The sequence below is a fragment of the Microtus oregoni genome, unplaced genomic scaffold, assembly GCF_018167655.1.
Source record: "Microtus oregoni isolate MIOR12 unplaced genomic scaffold, Mior012 000049F_ref0000343, whole genome shotgun sequence".
Taxonomy (NCBI): Eukaryota; Metazoa; Chordata; class Mammalia; order Rodentia; family Cricetidae; genus Microtus; species Microtus oregoni.
Window position 1 is genome coordinate 2,691,946 of NW_024543223.1, and position 17,043 is coordinate 2,708,988.

The 17,043-nt window shown below is 40.6% G+C and overlaps 1 protein-coding gene across 15 annotated transcripts in view; it reads left to right on the top strand.

The window, feature by feature from the left end:
• LOC121436441 (GATOR complex protein DEPDC5) overlaps window positions 1–17,043 on the top strand; it is a 125,428-nt gene that overhangs the window by 27,475 nt on the left and 80,910 nt on the right. For 14 of the 15 annotated variants that reach the window (XM_041636337.1, XM_041636336.1, XM_041636351.1 and 11 more), the window contains exons 11-17: window positions 413–482; window positions 1,385–1,457; window positions 8,482–8,585; window positions 9,052–9,126; window positions 10,222–10,356; window positions 10,725–10,786; window positions 10,891–10,964. In XM_041636337.1, coding sequence (XP_041492271.1) covers window positions 413–482; window positions 1,385–1,457; window positions 8,482–8,585; window positions 9,052–9,126; window positions 10,222–10,356; window positions 10,725–10,786; window positions 10,891–10,964 — 593 coding nt within the window. The remainder of the gene's footprint in view (window positions 1–412; window positions 483–1,384; window positions 1,458–8,481; window positions 8,586–9,051; window positions 9,127–10,221; window positions 10,357–10,724; window positions 10,787–10,890; window positions 10,965–17,043) is intronic. The other variant, XM_041636348.1, reaches the window with a different exon arrangement.

Consider the following 17,043-nt stretch of genomic DNA (forward strand, 5'->3'; position numbering starts at 1 on the left):
TTGTAGCTTTCCAAGCATTTTTGTACATCCTTAGAACTTAAAGTAACCTACCTGAAATTACACGGTGGTAAGCTTAAGAGCCAGAATTGAGAACAAGTCTTTTACTGTTGTTGTTTATTTGTTTTTGTTTTTTTGAGATAGGGTTTCTCTGTGTAGCCTTGGAACCTATCCTGGAACCCGCTCCGTAGATCAGGCTGGCCTCGAACTCAGAGAGCGCGTCTCTGCCTCTGAGTGCTGGGATTAAAGGACCACAACCTGGCGAGAACAAATCTTTTGGCAGCAAGTGTTCTGTTCTCTTCCCAGTGCTCAGCCACTAAGCCTCTTAGGATTGCAGATATTAGTGTGTATAGGTTGCTTTACAGTGAAGGAAATAGAATAAACTTGTACCTCCTTTTTCTGTGTTCATGCCTAGGAGAAGAACTGTAGTCACGAAGTGACTGTGGTCCTGTTTTCTAGAACTTTTTATGATGCAAAATCTATTGGTGAGTAAATTTTTCTCATATATTATATATATTTGTTTGAAAATTTAAACAATTTTGGTAGACCTTTTTAACGCACTATATTTTGATTACACTTTAAAATTTTATTTGTATTTATTTATTTGTTTGTTATTTCTTCTGTTTTGTTTTTTCCCCCTTGAGGCAGGGACTTACTATATTCTGTCTGTTCTGGGACTCACTATATAATCAGGCTAGCCTCAAGCTCACAGAGATCTTCTGCCTGTGCCTCCCAAGTGCTGGGAGGTATATGCCATTAAGACAGCTAAATTTTTCATTTCTTAATAGACAGGGTATTGTTATATTTTTCAGGCTGGCCATGAACTTCTGGTTTAAAACAAACCTCCTACCTGAGGCTCCTGAATAGCCAGACTGCCAGTACACGCCCCTACAACCAGTTTCTTCCAGTTATTTTCTGTTAGGTCCCTCACCTTCTTCTCAAACAATTAATTTTCATCTTCTTTGCTTTTGTACTTTTTGTCTTTCCGATCTTTGCTAGGGGGGATCCCAAGTAAAATGGAAAATAATAATACATCTTAATTTATATAAGATAGGTGGATTGTGACCACCTAAAACCCACATAACAGATATACAATTATCTTCGTTTACTTGTTTATTTACTTCCTTTTTTTTGTTTTGTTTTTTGTTTTTTTTTGAGACAGGGTCTTATTGTGTAGCTCTGGCCTTCCTAGAACACTTTGTGTAGACCAGGCTGGCCTCAGACCCAGAGAGATCCACCTGCCTCTGCCTCCCAAGTGCTGGGATTAAAGGCATGTGCCACCACTCCTGGCTTACATTTTGATGATGTGGATCTTCAACCCAAAAGAGGAATCCAGCAACACTGTACAATTCAATTTTCAATATGATTTGAATTTTCTGTATTTCAGATGAATTTCCTGAAATAAACCGAGCTTCAATTCAACAGGATCACAAAGGGAGATTCTATGAGGACTTTTACAAGTATGTTTTGGTGCTTTGCTGTGTCTTTATTGGTTGTTTCTTCTTAACTTAAAAAACTTTTTTAAGATTTCATCATTTTTATTCTTGTATTTTTCAAATTCTGTGATAGAGGATACCATATTGTGTTTAGAATTTTTACTTGTTTTTGTTGTTTTGAACAGTCTCGCTATTTAGCTTTGGTTAATCTAAAACTCACTATATAGACCATACTAGTTTTGAACTTGTAACATTCCTTGTTTCTGCCTACAAGGTGCTGGGGTTGTTGTTGCGAACCATCACAGCTTCCAAATTATTATTATTTTTTTAATTGTAAAGTATTTTAGTGTTCAAAGGTAATACTAAGTGAGTAGGTAACTAAAAACCCTGGATGTCCACTGTCTGAATTTGCAGGTAATATCTTTTTTTTTTCCGTTTATTTATTTATTAAAGATTTCTGTCTCTTCCCGGCCACCGCCTCCCATTTTCCTCCCCCTCTCCCAATCAAGTCCCCCTCCCTCGTCAGCCCAAAGAACGATCAGGGTTCCCTTGCAGGTAATATTTTGCCATATTTGTTTTCTCTGCTTTGACTAGATTTTAGCTTACATTATACCTCTTACAATATTTTATTCCTATGCATAATAAGATCATTTTATATAAAACCATAATGTCATTTAATAAAATTAACAGTGTGTAACATGTATAATAAAAATCCCGAGACAGCTGGGTGATGGTGGCACATGCCTTTAATCTCAGCACTTGGAAGGCAGAGGCAGGTGGATTTCTCTGAGTTCGAGGCCAGCCTGATCTACAAGAGCTAGTTCCAGGACAGTCTTCACCACTATAGAGAAACCCTATCTCAAAAAAACCAAACCACCAAATCAAAACAAAACAAAAACCCAGAGTCAGATATTGGGATTCAACCTGAAGATCAGAAAAGCTAAGCAGCCGGCCACTGGCTCTTACCTCTACCTCAGTCCAAAAATGGGAGATTCTACCTCCAAGAATCCTCAGATTGAGACTGAGAGTGAGACCCGTCTCTTCCCATTTTATTTTATTTTTTTAGTTTTTTTCTAGACAGGGTTTCTCTGTAGCTTTGGAGCTTGTCCTCCAAAGATCCGCCTCACAGAGATCCGCCTGCCTCTGCCTCCCGAGTGCTGGGATTAAAGGCGTGCGCCACCACCGCCCGGTATCCTCCTATTTTATATTCCTCTCTAGTGCTTGGATTAAAGGTGTGCACTACCAACTTACCTTGCCTCTATGACTGATTAGTGTGGCTGCTGGGATTAAAGGTGTGTCCCCCACTGCCTGGCCTTTATGGCTGACTAGTGTGACTGCTTTGCACTGATCTTCAGGCAAACTTTATTTATTAAAACACAAACAATATACCACTATATACCCTTTTTTTGTCTAAAATTAAAAAATGCCATAACTAATATAAGAAAACTATAAACAATAACTATAATAGCTATATACATATACATAAATTCAACATAAACAGGGCTGTGTATGCTTTTCGTCTGAGCTTATAGTACCTTAGACCATGCCCAAAATGGACTAGTATCTAGAAAGCTTTTGGCTAAAGGAGTTCCCACAACTCTTACTTTTGCCACAAAGAAAGTAAGTTCCATGTGGAGTTTCTTTGATGTCCATTATCTTCTCCGAAGTAGAATGATGCTGCCAGGAGCAGACATGTCTCATTGTCATAAAAAAAAAAAAAGAACCTATGTTATTAAAACATCTTAAATACTATATTCTGTAGATCTCTGAAGTGTTTGAAGATGATCTGTCTATCTAAAACGTATCTTTGACCTTGAAAACATACTTAATGTGACAAGTTCGATTATAATAGGTGATTAACTGCTAATCCGAATTTCCTTATTATCCTAAACAGTTGGTAATAATAATTTTTAAGGACTAGAAATTTGCATTACACTTTTGAGTGAATTGTATAGATACTTGAACAAGAGTACAAATATATGTACAGTATGTTCTAACAAAATCAATCTCAAATTTGTATCGATATACAAAATTTGTATACAATATATAAAAGTTTTATCCAATTCAATTTAAAGCTAGTAGCTGCTTTTTCAAAGTCAATGATCTATCTTTTTTTTTTTTTTTTTTTTTTGATTTTTCGAGACAGGGTTTCTCCGTAGCTTTTGGTTCCTGTCCTGGAACTAGCTCTTGTAGACCAGGCTGGCCTTGAACTCCGAGAGATCCGCCTGCCTCTGCCTCCCGAGTGCTGGGATTAAAGGCATGCGCCACCACCGCCCGGCTGATCTATCTTTTTATTTTATATCCATATCCTCCCTTTTTTCTGATCAGAGTAGGTTCAATAATCTACCCTTTTATCCTATCATATCTACATCCCCTTTTTTCTTTTCAAAACAAGAACCCTGAATCAAAATTCCTTTGTTCAACTTTTCTCTTGACCATAACCAATAACAACTTGTAACCAGCCACGTTAAACAATGACAAATATCCATAAACCTATTGAAAAACCAAGAACTGGTATGGGAAGTCCTTCTGTCTATGTTTTGCTTTTATTAGTTAATGAATAAAGAAACTGCTTTGTGCATAGCAGGGCAGAACAGAGCTAGGTGAGGAAAACTAAACTGAATGCTGGGAGGAAGAAGGTGGAGTCAAGGAGAAGCCATGGAGCCGCACCAGAGACAGATGCTGGATGGAACCTTGTCAGTAAGCCAGTCTCATGACAATACACAGATTAATAAAAATGGGTTAAATTAAGATGTAAGAGCTAGCCAATAAGAAGCTAGAGCTAATAGGCCAAGCAGTGATTTATAGTTTCTGTGTAGTTATTTCAGGGCTGAGCACCCAGGAACAAACAAGCGGCCTCCTACAACAACCCACCCACCTTTAGGGTATCCTGGAAAGAAAAATTTGGGTTAATTGTCAAGTCCTGGGAGAGGTAGCTGTTGTCCAGTCTCTGTGTAATGAGAAAGTGTAGGGCTTTAGAAGTCCTAACTAGAGTAGTCAGTTAGGCTAGATCTTCTCAGCTAGCCACCTCAAAATTGTTGTGAGCAGTGTGTAGTCCAGAGCCAATGTTTAGGTGGTGTTTTTCAGCTTGGTGGTGTTATGATAGTCCTGGAGGAATTGTCGTTGTGGGGCCCCTCCTACTTTTGGAGACCTTAAAGATTGCTGTTAGGTGTGTTCATCATTCACTGCAGAAAACTGATAGAAACTCAAACCTGAAATTATGTTCAGAAAGGTAGATGAAACTTTTTTAAAAATTAGTTAATACTCTATATGACCATTAATATCTTACAAAAAGCTTAAGAAAAATATATAAATCTTATAAATCTTAAACCTTAAGGAAAGCTGTTAAAGAGTCAATATAAAACCAAAGGGTTATTAGATTAGTAGCAATAAAGTAATCTTTAAATATTTGTTTTTCTTATGTGTCATATCAGGTGTCTCTTCTGACATGAAACAGAGATTTTGGATTTTACTTTAACTAGCATGCTTGGGTTTAGAGAAGAAGAGAACCACACTCCAACTCCAAAACCAGCTTTAATCTTTAATTGGACTGGAATTACAAAAAGACCATTTGCATTATATGAAAAATTATGAAATTTTATCCTGTTGGAAATGTGATATAATATTGGCCAACTTACTCTTTTTCTTGAGGCATTTTTTTTTTTTCCTGAAAGACTGGTCTTTTTCTTCAGATGTCTCATTTGTCTAGTGGCCTTCAGATTCTTAAGCTGGATATCTTTATTCTCCTGAAAAGATAGAAACAAAACCTAATTTTGGGGAGATTCTCTTTTTGGCAAGTTGTATCTGATCAAATGAAAAGCATTAGTTAGTTTTATAGGTTAGTTTAGATTAAATGGCGTTGGTGCTTAATGAATTATCACCTCTTCCCATTAAGAGGTGTCTCTTGTTCAAATTCGTCTTTATCAGTTTTGATGGTATTCATAGCTTTCCTTCTCCTGTGGAAACAAAAGCAAAACCCTTTCCCCAGTGTAACACACGTCCTGGTTTCCATTCTGAGGTCAGTGCATCTTTAAAGTATATTCACTGATTCAGTTTCGAAGTTTTTCCTGCTATCCAATGTCTCTACACTGCTGTTGTTCCTATCTCATTAACATTTTGAAAATCCAAAGTTAATAAGGCATTATGCAGTCTATTTCTGGGAGCCTTTATCTTCATCCCTTTCTGTTTATTTAACATATCCTTTAGAGTTTGATTGCTGTTTCTATAACTGCCTGGCCTGTAGGATTGTAGCATTGCCTGTCTTCATGTGTACAGGTATACCCATGATGGCCATAACCTTTAGCAAATGTGTGGTTACCCAGTGAGCCTTTTTTGAACTCCAAGCAGTTACCCGTTGAAAACCTGAGTAGTTATCAGTGGTGTGGTTTATATATTTTAGAATTTCCAAATTCTACAAAATGAAATACGTCTGTCTGCCAGATTTCATCCCTTTGAGCACCCTTTGGGTTACTTCCTGTAGTTAGTGGTGTTTGGTTGTATAAAGAACAAGTAGGACATTTCCTTATAATTTCCTTGGCTTGTTGCCATGTATTAGAAAAGTCTCTTTTGAATCCTTTGCTATTGACAAGATTCTTTTTAATGAAATTGTGAGGCCTTCAGCCTCCAATCAATAATTGATTGATTTCTGCATTATCTTGTGCCAGAGGGCCTGGCAGACTCGTATGGGGTCAGATGTGTGTTGTGCATATGGGATGATGCCTCTTCCTGGTTGTATCTTGTAACTGAATAAATAATAAAGTCAATTCTGTACCATCTGGTATAAAGTAATCTGTTTCATTATGCAAAACAACTCTTTCTGCATATTGTGAATTTGTAACTAGGGGTTCTTTGGAATCCCTTAGTCCCACAAGGAAAGCATATAATTCTGACTTTTGGACAGAATCATAAGGGCTTTAATTTCCACTTTACTTAAATTTTCTGATTTGTAACCTGCCTTCCTTGAATTTTTTGCATCAGAGTAGAATGTAAGGGTTTGGGGCTGGAGTGATGGCTCAGTGGTTAAGAGCACTGACTGCTTTTCCAGAAGTCCCGAGTTCGATTCCCAGCGCCCATATGATGGTTCACAACCATTTGTAATGGGATCTGATGCCTGAAGAACAATTAACAAAATTCAGAGAGAGAAATTGGGGTTCAGCCTGAAGATTCATAAAGCAAAGCAGCCAGCCATTGGCTTAAAAAAATAAAAAAGAATGTAAGGGCTCCCCCGTACAATGTGAGGAAGGATCCAGTTGAATTATCTTGCTTATGAGGTAGTTATTAATCTCTCCCAAAAATTTGCCACAAGCTCTTTGCCACGGTTCACCCACAATTTTTCAATTTCATCATTACTTAAAGGTACTACAATTTTTGCTGGGTCTATTTCTGCTTATTGACAAAGTCTCAATATTCCTTTTAGAATTAACTCAGAAACCTTTTCCACATAAGTTTTTCATTTTTTACTCAGCTTATGTGGTAAAAAGATCCATTCTAAGATAATCCTTCTACATTAAAATTCTTGTGGGTGGGAACTAGAGAGATGGCTCAGCAATTAAGAGCATTGGCTGCTCTTCCAGAGGTCCTGAGTTCAATTTCCAGTAACCACGTGGTGGCTCACAACCATGTATGAAAGCAAATTTTTCTCTGTCTTTTTCTTGTAAAGGTACAGTGAAGAGACAGTCTTTTAAACCAATAACTATAGGAGGCCATCCTTTAGGTAATAGGGAAGGCAAAGGAATGCGAGACTGTAGAGAGCCCATTGGCTGAATCACATTATTATAACTCTTAGATCTGTTACCATTCTCCATTTTCTAGATTTCCTTTTAACAACAAATACAGGAGAATTCCAAGGGATGGGTGATTCTTCAATATGCTGAGCATTTAGTTGCTCCTGTACCAGCTCTTCTAAAAGCCTCCAGTTTGTCTGTTATTAAAGGCCACTGCATAACCATGCAGGTGTTTCAGTAAACCGTTTTGTCTGTGTGAGTGTGTCAAATCCCCTGGAACTGGAGTTACAGAGAGCTGTGAGCTGCCATGTGGGTGTTTAGAATTGAACCTGGGTCCTCTTGGAAATTAGCCAGTTCTCTTGACCACTGAGCCATCTCTCTAGCCCTGATTTACTTATTTATTTATGGCATATGATGTATTCGGGGGAACACTATTTGTGGCGGTCGGAGGACAGCTTGTGAGTGTGTTCCCTCTTTTTACCTTGTGGATCCCTAATATGAACAATGTATCAGGGTCTGTGGCTGATGCCTTTATCTGATGAGCCACCTTTGTTCATTTGTTTTTTGTTTTGAGACAGGGTCTTTCTCTGTAGCCTAGGCTGGCCTAGAATTCCCTCTATAGACCAGGTTGACCCATAACTCAGAGAGATCCTTCTATCTCTGCCTCAAGAGTGCTGGAATCAAAGTCTTGCGACACCACAACTCGGCTTGTTGTTTTGACCCTGGCTTTTCTGAACCTCACCATGTTCCCAGCCTATCCTTGAACTTGTGGGTCTTCCTACCTTAGTCTTCAGTCCTTGAATTGTAGACATGTTTATCCCTTTATCCTTTATCCCCTGCTTATTACTATTACGAGACACGTTTTCCTCCCTCCTTGAAACTTTGTAATGAATGGGATATTCGGTTGATGTGGGAGTGTTTTCTATCTATCTGTTGCTTTCATTGGTTAATTAATAAAGAAAATTGCTTGGCCTGATAGGGCAGAATTTAGATAGGCGGAGTAGACAGAACAGAATGCTGGGAAGAAGGGACGTGAGTGAGACGATATAGCTCTCCTCTCCAAGATGGACGCAGGTTAAGATCCTTCCTGATAAGCCACCATCTCGTGGTGCTACACACATTATTAAGTATGGGTTAAAGCAAGATGTGGGAATTAGCCAATAAGAGGCTGAAACTAATGGACCAGGCAGTGTTTAAAAGAATACATTTTGTGTGCTGTTATTTCCGGGGCTAAGCTAGCCGTGCAGGAGCTGGGTGGGAATGCAGCCCGTAGCTCCTACTACAATAGGTGCTCGATTTCTCTTTCATGATCATATTCCTTTCAGAGTGGTGGCTCAGAATGAGAGGAGGGAAGAGTGGACATCGCTCCTTGTGACCATTAAAAAACTCTTCATTCAGTATCCAGTGTTGGTGCGACTGGAACAGGCAGGTACTGCATCCATGTGTCAGAGGTGCAGTGGGGAAGTGGCATGTGGAATGGAGGCTGGAGACAGAGAAGCAGCTCATGCTCCATTCCCTTGTGTTGCTGTAGATAGTTTCTGCTTCTGGTCAGGTTTGGTCAGTTGGAGCCAGTTGTTCGTTATCTATGCTACCAGCTCCTACAATGTTCCCAACTAACACAGTGTGAGCCAGGTGCCTTCCTGGTTTGTTTTTGTTTTTTGGAGTTTTCTTGAGGGGTGGGATATGTCTCTAGACAGAGTTTCTCTGTGTAAGCCTGGCTGTCCTGGAGTTCGCTCTGTAGACCAAGAGGCCTGAAACTCAGCTATCCTCCCATCTCTGCCTCCTGAGTCCTGGGATTAAAGGCATGTGCCACCACCACCACCTGGCACCTTCTTTTTTTTTTAAGAGTTCGTTTTTCATGAAATGTTTTTCCTTGTTTTGTATTTTTGCTTTAGGGGGCTTTCCTCAAGGAGACAATTCTACCTCAGCACAAGGAAACTACCTAGAGGCCATCAATTTATCCTTCAACGGTGAGTAAGACCGCAGTAATCTGACCTCTTGCTTCCCATGTGGCCATACACAGCTCAATGCTGATGCTCAAAGCCCCAGACTTGGAGGCCTTCTTCCCATCTACACTTCAAACTAACTCAAAGTAGTACATTCTAATTGAATGGTCACAATGACTGCTCTTTGGCCCGTGGGCCTTCTGTTGGCAATCAGCCTCCTGTGGTAAAGAGCTGACAGGGCTCCTGCCTGGTAGACTGTTTATTTCTCATTTCATCCCTCAGCTGATTTTAGCTAATTTTTTAAATTTTAGATTCTACTTTTTTCTTTCTTTCTTTTTTTTTGGGGGGAGCAGGGGATTGAGACATGGTTTCTCTGTGTAACTTTGGAACTTGTCTTGAAACTCACTCTGTAGACCAGGCTGGCCACAACTCACAGAGATCCACCTGCCTCTGCCTCCTGAGTGCTGGGATTAAAGGTGTGTGCCACCACCTGGCTCCATTCTGCTTTTTAAAAGAAAATACATATATTCTAGAGTGTAGAGCCTGAGGTAGGAGAATAAGAAGCATGAGGGATATAGAGAAAGTGAGCTACTAGAGACTCTGTCCATCAAAGCACAAACACAAACACAGGGCAATGAAATGAACTTAGTGGGTAAAGGCACCTGATACCAAGTTGAGGACCTGGGTTTGATCCCTGAGATCTTAGAAGGAGAAAACTTCAAGTTGTCCTCTGACTTCTACGCGTGCACTGTGGCACTTGAGTGTACACAATACATAAATAAGTATGGCATATGTATCTTATTTGGTTCTTGGAACTTTAAGTATAGACTCATTGATGGATGATGTAAGTTTATATCATAAAAATTAAGCTGTGGGCCACTATTGGGCACCAGTGAGCGTGATTTATAAAGGGTAAAGTGAATGTTTTGTTTTTAAGACACTGCTAAAGTAAAAGGGAAAGGTACATGTGTGCATGACGTGGTAAAATTCAGGTCAGAATGAGTCACTTGGTATGTCTGGAATGAGTGCAAAGTGCACCAAACGCTGTGTTGTTTGCCTGTGTCTGGTTCCTGAAAAGCTGTGACATCGTCACTGGGAGGATTTTTGTTTTCTCTAAAGTGTTTGACAAGCACTACATCAACCGCAACTTTGACCGAACTGGACAGATGTCTGTGGTGATCACACCCGGGGTGGGTGTCTTTGAAGTGGACCGCCTACTCATGATACTGACTAAGCAGCGTATGATTGATAATGGTAACAGTCCTTGGTTTCTCCTGTCTCCCTGTGTTAATACCCTCCCTTGTCCTGTAAGTGTGGTGCTCTCATTGTCTCTTAGGTGATAAAGGGCTTTATGTGGTGATCAGGGGTGTCACTAGAATTGAGTTGTGGAGGTCTTGTTTCTCTTTTTACAGATCTGGGTAATCAGTGTCTAACCTAAAGCACATTAGAGAAAAAAGAAAATTCATGTATTTCCTTCCAGTATAGGTAGCAATGATGAGTTTATAAACTGCAGCATAGCAAGTCAGTTTTACCTCGTACAATGTTCAGTAATACTAACAGATTAGAATACTCACCTCTGCTGTTGTCCTCTTGACCCGCCTTTTTTGTCCTTTCCTTTTTAGGAATTGGGGTGGACCTAGTATGTATGGGAGAGCAGCCTTTACATGCTGTGCCATTATTCAAGGTAATAGAATTTCGGCTTCCTTCTGAAAGACCAGTTGAACAATAATTAAAAATAGAAAGATTGGAAGTTTCTAGCTTATTCATGTTCCGGCTTTTTCCTTGCAGCTGCATAACCGGAGTGTTCCGAGGGACTCTCGGCTGGGCGATGATTATAATATCCCTCACTGGATAAACCACAGGTGGGTGTCATCACGAGTGGAAGATAAATGTTTTGAATAATTTCCTTGATATTGACTCTTTAAATTTGTTTTGTTTTTTTGAGATGGTTTCTCTGTGTGGCCTGGGCTCAGATTCCTGGCAGACCTGCCTCAGCCTCCTGAATGCTGGGATCATATTGTGAGCCATCCAAACCTGTCTTATTTACTAGCTTATTTATTTCTTGGCTAGTTGGTTGTACTGGGAGTTGTACCAAGGGCTTGGTTCTATTTGGTTGTTGTCATTGTTTTAATATTTACTTTTATTTTTATATATGCACATGCCATCTTGTAGTAATAAGGGCGGCGGGGCTGCATTCCCAGAACCCCAGCCGCCTGCCCGGCTAGCTTATGCCCCGAAATAATTGCACAGACACTGTATTCTTTCAAGCACTGCTTGGCCCTTTAGCTCCAGCACTTACAGGCTAATTCTCACATCCCGATCAACCCATCTCTAACAATCTGTGAGAACCGGTCTTACTGGGAAGATTCTAGCCTAGTCCATCCTGGGTTGGAGCTTCATGCCGGGAGCGGGGCATGGCGTCTCTCTCAGGCGTCTTCTAGCCTATGTCCATACTGGGTCGGAGCTTCATCCCGGGAGCGGGGCATGGCGTCTCTCTCAGGCGTCTGCTCCCGAGAGGAGAGCTGTGTAGTCTCTGAGCTCACTTCCTCTTCCTCCCAGCATTTTGTTCTGTTTACTCCTCCCACCTATCCTCTAACCAATAAAATGGGCCAGGGCAGTGCCTTTATTAGCCAATTACCTTCCTCCATCATTTCCCCTTTTTCGGTTTAAACCAAAAAAAAGCTTTAACTTTCACATAGCAAAATTACATATAACAAAACAGTTATCAAGTAAAAGTTACAATAATCTTTATCATAACTAAGGAAAACTATAACTATAACCAACTATTTTTTAACTCCATCAAAGACTCCAGAAAGATACAATACTACATAAACAAACAGGCAAAAAGCAACTTTTAAAACTCTAGAAATGATAGAGACATCTTGCTGCCTGGACAGTCACCCAAAGTTCCTCTGTACCGTTGGGGCATCCATCTTCAGCCTTCAGACCCATGGTATCCAGCAGACATTTCCATAAAGCAGGAAAATTCAAAGTCAGTTCAGTCTGTTGTGTCCTGCAGAATGTCTCGCAGACTCTTTCATGAATCAGGAACCCCGAAAGATCATCTCACCTTAGGCAAGTTCAGTAGTCCTCTCTCTGCGGGTTCTCTGTGTCCAGTTTATGCAATAGGCAAGAGCAGTTTCTTGCCCAAATGGCTATCAAACTCCATAACGAGCCTCTTCGATGCCCATCTTCCTTTTGAAGTAGATTGGTGCTGTCAGGAGCAGAGTGTCTCATTGTCATGAAAAGTCCTATTCTGTAATCTTTGAAAGACATGAAGAATGTCTATCTAAAATATATCTCTATATATCTAGAAAATCTAATTAACATGACTACAAGCTTTACTATTATCGATGATTATCCATTAACAACCTATATTTCTTAATTATACAGTACATATTTAAATGAACTACACAATCACAATACCTTAATCAAAATCAGAAACACTTATACATATAACAAAATTGACCTTAAATCTCTATCAATAAAGCAAAATCTATACTAATGTAAATTATTCATACCTATATCATATCCCCCTTTAAATGTAAAAGAACATTTATAAACATTTTTTGGGAATATGGGCGCAGTTATTTCTCTCCAAACTGCTTCCTGCTGAATGGGGGCGTCGTTAATTAGGTCTTTCATGTTATAACCTGTGTGTTAGTTTCATCTAAGTTGGCAGTTGAGCAAAGCAATTTTCTGAAGGCGTGCACAGGAACCATTCAGGAGGACGTGGTCCATCATACCAAATCGGAATAGAAGAAATAAACAGCATCTCATCCTCTGTGAAAACAAAATAAGGAACTCTTTTCCAAAGTATCATATCCTTAGATCCAAATTCAAGATATCTATGTTGGATTAGTTCAGCAGTATTTATAAATAAATATCTTTTAGGAGCTGTTGCTCCTTCCTCAGCATTCAAATAATTCAAAGAGAGCATAATAGCATACAGTATCAAGATTCTCTGTGTATTTTCCATCTTTGTACAGCTTTGTTTTAACCTCTATTTCGTTTATTTTTACTTTTAACTTTTTGCTTTTTGAGACAGGTTCTCTGTATCTTTGACCTGAAGTAACTCTGTAGACCAGGCTGTCTTTGAACTCTCAGAGATCCGCCTGTCTCTGCCTCCCAGGCATTGGGATTAAAGGTGTACACTACGACACCTTGAACTCACAGAGACCTGTTTGTCTCTGCCTTCTAGGCACTGGGATTAAAGGCATGTGCTACCACACACAACAACTCTCTTCCTTTTTTTTTTTTGTTACTTTAAGAACTTTAAATTTTAGTCTGCATATATTTTTAACACACTTCAAACCATTTAGAAATTTTCTTTGTCTTTGAATCTCTCTTTACTGTAATCTCTCTTTTTCTGACCACACAAGTCTTTAATTTACCAAGCAATATCAGTAGGATTAAAGGCGTGGCTTTGCCGGCTGGATCCAGCCCATTCCTTAGCTTTCCAGCCTCATGGCTGAGGTACTGGCTGTAGCCAGCAAGCGAGCTTCAGCAGCCTGTGCTTGCAAACCGCACAAACCGCCTGTGTAAAAGAGTCAGAGTTTGTCCTGGCAGGACAGCCCAGAAAGCCGGCATTTTTAAACGGCACAGCTTTTTTCCTGCTATGGCTGAAAACCAAAAAGCATGTGTTCAGCTTTTCGTCAACACCGTTTAAGTGTTTCGTGGCAGGACCTCTTAATGAGCTGCAGGCTTTGCAGCTAAAGCTGAGTCAGGAAGCCTCTCTTAGATGAAAGCGCATGCTTGCCTCTAACAAGCAGAGCAGGCCCGAGAACACAGCGAGTCTAGTTGCCATCAAACAAATCGTAGCACTTTACTCCAAATGCTCTATTCAAAAGCTCTGTCCCTCGGGAGGCAGAGGCAGGCGGATCTCTGTGAGTTCGAGACCAGCCTGGTCTACAAGAGCTAGTTCCAGGACAGGCTCCAAAGCCACAGAGAAACCCTGTCTCAAAAAACCAAAAAAAAAAAAAGAAAAAAAAAAGAAAAAAAAAAAAAGCTCTGTCCCCCACAGGAGCCAGACAGAGATCGCAATGGCGGCACAGCCCCAGGAAGTCACGCTTTAAAATGACACAGCATTTTTTCTGCTACTGTTGCCGAATCAGGAAATCTCTCTACAGCATGCCACCAACAAACAGCAAAAATCTGTGTTAAACTCTCTCTCCCTTATTTTTAAGCCTTCTCAGGTTTTTTAAATGGGTTTAGTTGTCCACACGTCTGGGCGCCAACTGTAGTAATAAGGGCGGCGGGGCTGCATTCCCAGAACCCCAGCCGCCTGCCCGGCTAGCTTATGCCCCGAAATAATTACACAGACACTGTATTCTTTCAAGCACTGCTTGGCCCTTTAGCTCCAGCACTTACAGGCTAATTCTCACATCCCGATCAACCCATCTCTAACAATCTGTGAGAACCGGTCTTACTGGGAAGATTCTAGCCTAGTCCATCCTGGGTTGGAGCTTCATGCCGGGAGCGGGGCATGGCGTCTCTCTCAGGCGTCTTCTAGCCTATGTCCATACTGGGTTGTCCATACTGGGTTGGAGCTTCATCCCAGGAGCGGGGCATGGCGTCTCTCTCAGGCGTCTGCTCCCGAGAGGAGAGCTGTGTAGTCTCTGAGCTCACTTCCTCTTCCTCCCAGCATTTTGTTCTGTTTACTCCTCCCACCTATCCTCTAACCAATAAAATGGGCCAGGGCAGTGCCTTTATTAGCCAATTACCTTCCTCCATCACCATCTGTATATGGATGCATACAAAGACCAGGTGAAAGTGTTGGATCATCTGGAGCTGGAGTTACAGAGCTGCCTGATATGGGTGCTGGGAACCAAGCTCAAGTTCTCTTAAACATTGAACAGTCTCTCCAGTCCACACCTAGGGCTTTATACATAGTACGCAATTGCTCAGCACAGCTCTCAATTATTTTCTTCTTTCTTTCATTTTTCATTTTATTCCTGAGTAACAAGATGGTTTTTTTAGTCTTAGTTTGACTCTCAAGAAGTAAAAAAGTATTAGTGTTCTTCTCTGCCCTCACAGGGCATGGTGTGATATGTCAGAATCCTTGGGATCTGGAGACAGTGGTCTTTAAACCACTGCTTTATGTGTGTGTGTTTGGTTCAGCTCTTCAAGAGAGCTTAATAAGGGCTAACGTGGCTGACTCCTGCAGCCTCCTCTCCTGCTACCATTTCTTTTTCTTGGCAGACACTCTCAACACTTTCAACTTACCTCAGGTCTGGGCTTTTTTGTTGTTGTTGTTGACATAGAGGGCCTTTGCTAGTTATTTTCTTGCAGGTGCTTTTCTTCAAGACCCAGCTCCAGCCCTTCTCCCCTATGACTCCTCCCCAGTGGCAGTAGATGCTTTTCCTTTGGTGCTTTCTGTTCTTTGTGTTGTTTGTCATGGGCTGGGCTCCATGAGTGGCCGACTACTTGGCTTATGCCTCTAGCTCAATAGAACCTTCTATAGCATTTTTTTTTAAAAAAAGGAATATTATTCTTATTTATTTGTGTGCATGCTCATATGCCTGCTCATGCCATGGCACACTTGTGTAGGTCAGAGGACCATTTGTAAAGTTTGGTTTTTTTTTTCCTTCCTCCATGTACTTCCTGGGGAGCCAACTCAGGTCATCGCAAGCAACTTTACAGAGCAGTCTTGCTGGTCTGGCTTCTACAGTATTTAAGTTTCAAATATATACTAGAGACCAGCTTGGAAACTCACAACAAATACAAATGTTAGCCTTGTGTATGTGTCTTTTATTTTTGTCACAAGCTGTGTTCCTATTGGTGCAGTGATTGTTGTTTTCACCTATATTCATAGATGAAGAACCAGAAGTGAGCAAGGATTACTTGTTTAGCCATCTGTAAGGATAATGTGGTCCCATTACAATTATCCTGTTCAATGAATGTCTCTTACTTCTCTCAGAACCCATAAAATTTTGTATGGATGGTTTTTTATGAAAAATTGTAAGCTGGGAGATGGGCAATGGTAGCACATGCCTTTAATACCCATACTTGGGAGGCAGAGACAGGCAGATCTTTTTGGGTTTAAGGCCAGCCTGGTCTACAGAGTGAGTTCCAGGACAGCCAAGGCTACACAGAGAAACCCTGTCTCAAGAAAGAAAGGAAAAAGAAAAAGAAAAGAAAAGAAAAATTGTACTTTTTCTTGAGGTCTTTTTATATAGCCATGCTAAGAACTGTTGGTTGTTCTGCCTCAGTAAGGCTAATATTAAAACTATAAACTATCACATTTAGCACAGATATCATACTTAAAAAAAAAAAAACAAGCCGGGCGGTGGTGGCGCACGTCTTTAATCCCAGCACTCGGGAGGCAGAGGCAGGCGGATCTCTGTGAGACCAGCCTGGTCTACAAGAGCTAGTTCCAGGACAGGCTCCAAAACCACATAGAAACCTTATCTCGAAAAATCAAAAAAAACAAAAAACAAAACAAACAAACAAACAAAAAAAACAAACTTTATTTACCTGGGTCTTTTGCCTGTATGTGCACTACATGCTTGCCGTGTGTCCCCAGAGGTCAGAAGAGGGCATTGGGTCCCCTGAAACTGGAGTTATAGATTGTGAGCCATCGTGTGGGAACTAGGAATCAAACCTGGTCCTCTGGAAAAGTAGCCAGTACTCTTAATCCTGGAGCCATATGTCCAGCCCCTGTTTTGATCTGTAACTCTGAGGGGAAAAACAGTAGAAAGCAGAAAAAGATTGATTCCGTGTAGCAGCATTGGCAAGATGGATAAAGAGATCCAGCAAACCCCTCTACTCTTTTTCAGTTCCTAAAGTGAGATCAAAATTTAAATAGAGGACCAAGGATGTACACACTTAAGCTATGCGAGTCAAGGTGTGGTCCTGCCCACCAGTGACCCATCATCATCTGGGGTTTAGTCTCATCCTGTCAGGTGTGATGGATTGTTAGAACTGTTAGAAATTTCTTCC